General features: G+C 47.6%; 1 protein-coding gene across 1 annotated transcript; it reads left to right on the top strand.

Annotated features, from left to right (window-relative positions):
* Window positions 1–799: 799 nt before the first annotated feature.
* Window positions 800–5,382, top strand: il2rb (interleukin 2 receptor, beta; the record flags this gene model as incomplete). The annotated part of the gene is made up of 9 exons (XM_080511877.1): window positions 800–910; window positions 1,015–1,147; window positions 1,255–1,321; window positions 2,836–2,929; window positions 3,059–3,204; window positions 3,354–3,537; window positions 3,628–3,733; window positions 3,821–3,887; window positions 4,606–5,382. The coding sequence occupies exons 1-9, from the start codon at window positions 847–849 to the stop codon at window positions 5,380–5,382; spliced, it is 1,638 nt and encodes a 545-aa protein (XP_080368003.1). The 5' UTR covers window positions 800–846.

The raw sequence follows: 5,382 nt of genomic DNA, 5'->3' as shown, positions 1-5,382 counted from the left end.
AGTGGAAAATGTCACTGGGCACTAAAAGAGACGAGCGAGGGGTGAGAATGAGGAGATGGAGGGATGAGTGAAAGAGAGAGAGAGAGAGAGAGAGAGGGGGGGGTGAGGGAGGAGGGGGGGTGTTGTACAAGACTATGAAGTGACTGATGAGCAAGTAGAAGAAGGACAGAATCTTCACCAAGAGAAGACAACCTGTGTTTCCTCTCCGTTGACCACCTGAGGCCAAGTCTCATGAGGTATCGTTTCTATTTTAATACCATCATCATCATCATCATCATCATCATCATCATTCTTACGACTGTCTGATTTATTTCTTTAAAATGCATAAATTGCAGCGATGCACGTTATCAAAGCCTTTTTCAGAAAAACAAAGCGAGTGACTCAGCGTGGCGGCAAAATGAATCCTTCCCGGTCGTGACGGTTTCTCTTCTGTTTTCAGAGTCGCTTTTGTTCTACTAAAAAAAAAATAAGAAGAAGAATAATAACGATAAAACAATTTAAAATTAGAAGCTTTAATGTATTGTTCTACGTGACATTGGAGCTAATTGAGCGTGACGCTGATATTTGCAGTGTGCTGACAGGAAGCGCTCGCTAACCCAGCTAATACGCTCTCCATAGCGCTATGAGTCAGGTTTCATCGGTTCTTGTTCGCCGCAGCCTTTTGCTCAGCAGAGAAACAGCAGTCCTACTAAAAGTATGTCGCCTTGTGATGCAGCTTCTCCTTCCACGTTTCACTCACGAGCTTCAAGAGCGCTTTCAATTCAAAAGCACTGAATTTTTTTTACTGCCACTTATTTCAGGATCGTTGTGCGGATGTCGAGTCGGTCGTAGGCTTGCGGTCGGACCATGGAGAAGCTGTTTCCCGTCCTGGCGGCTGTGTTCTCACTTCACGCCGTCCACTCCCACAAAGGTTCACGCAAAGCCGACCACACCCAAAAACCTCACCTGCCACCAGTCTGATCTTTTGTATGTTTGTTTGTTTGTTTTAACCCCAATGTCTCCCCGCCCTCGAAGGTCTCCTCTGTACCAACGACTACCTCCACAGCGTCACCTGCTCGTGGAACGGCTCGGCGCCGGATCCCCGTGTGGACTGCCGGGTCGCCGGCGTCAAGAAAGTGTTTCACGGCGGGAAGCCCAAACTGATCAGGTGCCACGTCGCCATCCTTTTTCTACGGAATTACGGACAAGATTTGCATTCGTCTTCAATTATGACGTTTTCTCTTCTTTTCTTTTCTTTTTTTTTTTGTTTCTTAGCCGAAGCTGCCGGCTGGAACTCCGTGAAAACTCTCCTCCCGGCTGCAGTTTCGTGTTCGAAGAGCGAGTAAGAGTCAATAAAAGGCCTTTCTCATCCACACCCAATGGAATCGTGTTAAATCGTGTAGTTTTCAATTCAGTTTACTTTCTGTAGCGTCAATTACAACATTATCATCGTCTCACAGCGGCTCATGAAACTGCTTACTGATGGAAATACCACGAGTATTATTATTACTACTACTAGTAGAAGTACCACGGTTACCAGTCGTAACAACCCAGCGGGGCGGGGGTGGCTCGGTTGGTAGAGCGGTCGCCTCTCATTGGAAATGCTACAGGTTCAATCCCACAAATGACTGCCTAAGTACCCTTGAGCAAGACACCGAACCCCAAATTGTCCCCAATGGATGGACTGAGCGTCGCGCGTGGCGGCCGCCTCCACTGGTGTGTGTGTGTGTGTGTGTGTGTGTGTGTGTGTGTGTGTGTGTGTGTGTGTGTGTGTGTGTGTGTGTGTGTGTGTGTGTGTGTGTGTGTGTGTGTGTGTGTGTGTGTGTAAAGGAGTGTGAAGGATTCAGAGTGTGAAGCGTTTTGACTGGTCGACCTTCTGAAGTGGTGGAAGTGAAATCTACTACTATTAGTAGTACTGGCATTACTACTATTACTTCTAATGCTACTATTACTACCACCTTTGTTACTACTGTTACTTCTGCTACTATTACTATTGTTTTTACTACTACTACTAATGTCACTACTGTTATTTCTACTACTACTACTGCTAATATCACTACTGTTATTTCTACTACTACTACTACTAATATCACTACTGTTATTTCTACTACTACTACTGCTAATATCACTACTGTTATTTCTACTACTACTACTACTAATATCACTACTGTTATTTCTACTACTACTACTGCTAATATCACTACTGTTATTTCTACTACTATTACTACTAATACTGTTACTATTACTATTGCTGTTGTTTTTTACTTCTACTACTAATACTACTGTTACTTCTACTACTACGGTTACTAATACTGTTAATATTACTGTTATTGTTATTACTACTACTACTAATATTGCTACTGTTATTTCTACTACTACTATTACTAATACTGTTACTATTACTATTATTATTCCTGTAGTATCACTATTACAATTACTGTTACTACTACTACTACTCCTACTAATACTACATCGCTCTATGAAAAGATACTAAAAGAGAGAAAAGGACGAGGACTTACACATTTAATTTAAAAAAGAAGTTTAATATTCACTGAGTTTCTATCCATCCATCCATCCATCCATCCATCCATCCCTCCATCCCTCCATCCCTCCATCCCTCCCTCCCTCCCAGTTGACTCGGAGCGATGTCAGGGTCACGTCACGACTCCATCACGATGTAAACACGTGAATTTAAGGTCAAAAATTAACCTGAAATGCATGTTCTTGGAGTATCGGAGGAAACCTGAATATTCGGAGAAAATTCTTTCCCACACGAGGAAATCATGCAAACTCGTCACTAAAACACTTGGGGAGTTCGAACCGCTTCATCTCGTCTCATTTCACCGATCCGTGCAGGAATTCTACCACTCGGAGAAGATGCCCAACATCAGCATGAAGTGTAACGACACGTTGGTGGACGCGATCCATAACTATAAGCCGAGCCGCCACAGTGAGTCAGATTAAGATAAGCTCACTCAGAATCCTTTTAGAAATCCATGTGAAATCATCTTTTCAACGCAATTATCGTGTATTTTGTCTCAGTAATCCAGTGTGTGTGTGTATGTGTGTGTGCGCACAGTTAAAATGCATCCTCCCAGCGCTCCCCTCGTCAGGAGCACTGCCAACGGAACGTGGATCTCCTGGAGTCCGGGTCACGCTGTTTCAGACTATCTGACTGGCTTTGAGTTTCAAGTTCAGCTCAAAATGAAGGAGGAAACCTGGGAGGTGAGTTTTCAGGACATTTCCACGAGAAACACAACAGACGTGAGCCGAAACTTTAACGTACACGTCGAAAGCTCACGCAAACCAGTCGTCGTCGTGCTGCAGGACAATTTTAACATAGTTTCTTTTTTTCTTTTTTAACTTGTCACCAGAGGGCCGACTTGTTGTACAGCAACCAGCAGGAATGGACGATCCCCGTGGAGGAGCTTCAGGGGGACCGGCGGCTCAGGGTGCGGGTCAAGCCCCTCAACAAGAAGACGAGCCAGTGGAGCGACTGGAGTCCCACCACGTCCTGGACGGGCCCTCCGGACAAGGCGCCGCCGTTAGAGAATGAGGGTAGAGGCGGGGAAAAGTTCATGCTCGACTTCCCTCCACGCTCACCTGGATGAGATATTTGCATTGAACAGTTTTGTCTTCCGATTCCAGAGTGGTGGCTCCGTCACACGGCGACGCTGTCCGTGGGACTGCTGCTCCCCTTGTGTCTCATCATTTGTGCTCTCCTGCTTGTTTACAGAAGTTGTAAGACCAGGGGGTGAGTGTTTTCCAGATGCATGTGTGCTTATTTATTTATTTATTTATTTTTTTGCACAACCTGTAATGACTCGCCGTGTTGTTTCAGGCTCCTCCAAGAGAAGCCTATTCCGAACCCCTCGGAGTACATCACCGTCCACGAAGGGAATGTCAAGGTAGAAAAATGCCGATCTCGCTAAACCTTTCAGCACAACATGCGCCAGAGTTTCAGAGCCTGTCGATTTCACCCCACAACGTGGCGAAATGTGTAATATAGTGTTTGCAAAGTATAGCAATGAGCTTCTTGATTCCCGTGGCTCTTTCTCTGCAGATCAAAAATGAAGCTTTTTAATTGGTTTCATCGGCCGAATATAAACAACAGTTGGGAACTCTGAAAATAAAATTACAAATTCAATTCAATTCAACTTTATTTATATAGCACCGAATAGAACACAGTCATTTCTCGGTGCTTTTAACGGAGAAAACAGAAAAACTCAACAAATCCACATGAGCAAGCAGATTTTTTTTACTCCCATTCTACTTTTAGAAAACCGAGGAACCTCCAGTAAACCAGCACTCTGACAACCGAGTGTTCTTCTGGGGAGATACGGGACTAACAGTTCTTTAAGATATGATGTGGCCGAGTTGTAGAGCTTTATAGGTTAGAAGGAGGATTTAACAGGGAGCCAATGACGAGAAGCTAATGTTGGAGTGATGTGATCTCTTATGCTGGTTCTTGTCAGGACTTTCGCTGCAGCAATTGAAGACTTTTTAAGCAGGGATGACAGAGCGAGAACCCAAAGAGTTCCTCCTCAGGAACGGAGCTCGTCGTTAGTTTACGCTGGTAAACATTTTGAGAGGGAAGGGTTTGCTGAAGTCTTTTCTCTCACGCAGGACTGGCTGAACCCTCCGAGGGCTTCCGACCCGTTCTTCACGTCCCAGCCATGCGAGCAGATCTCCCGGGTGGAGGTGTGTGAGGACGGGGAGGCGCCCCCCTCTCCTCCTCCTCCTCCTCCTCCTCCTCCTCCTCCCTCGGGCTCCACCACCGCCCTGCTCCACCTCCACAATCGCCCCTCTGACGGCGGCTCCCTGACCAGCGGCGTCGCTGGCGACTCGTCCTCCTCGTCCTGCTTCTCCAACATGGGATACTTCATGTCCAGCTCCTCCGGGGGCTCGGCTCGCACCGACTCCATAATGGCCTACTTCACCTATCAGGACGATGCCTACGCCCTGCAGCCCTTCGTCTTCCCTTCCACCGCCTCCCGGAGGGCGTACGAGAGTTTGAAGAAAGAGCAGCACAGCCCAGACTCCGGCTTTTGCACCGGAAAGGAAGACGAACTGGACGTTGACCTCGAAGGAGAGGACGACCTGGACGACCTGGACGACCTGGACGACCTGAGCTCACATCTTCTGACCCTCCCCCTTCATTTCCCGCTCCAGATGCGCCCGCCGACCCGCCCTCCGGGTCCTCCTCACCCCGTCAGCGTGGCGCCAGTCGCCTCCGACCTCCAGCGGGAGGAGGTCCCGGCGACAGGCGCCGGTGGCGGCTCTGCGGCCCGGGTCGCTCCCGGTGCCGCGTGCAGGCCGTCCTCCATGCCGGTGGAGCCGCGCAACACCGGATATCTGACTGTCAAAGAGCTGCAGATGACGTTCAGCAATAAATCCATCTGA

This window comes from Blennius ocellaris (assembly GCF_963422515.1).
Source record: "Blennius ocellaris genome assembly, chromosome: 16".
NCBI classification, from domain to species: Eukaryota; Metazoa; Chordata; class Actinopteri; order Blenniiformes; family Blenniidae; genus Blennius; species Blennius ocellaris.
The sequence above is the reverse complement of the archived record's forward strand: the minus strand, read 5'-3'. Positions and strand labels throughout refer to the sequence as shown.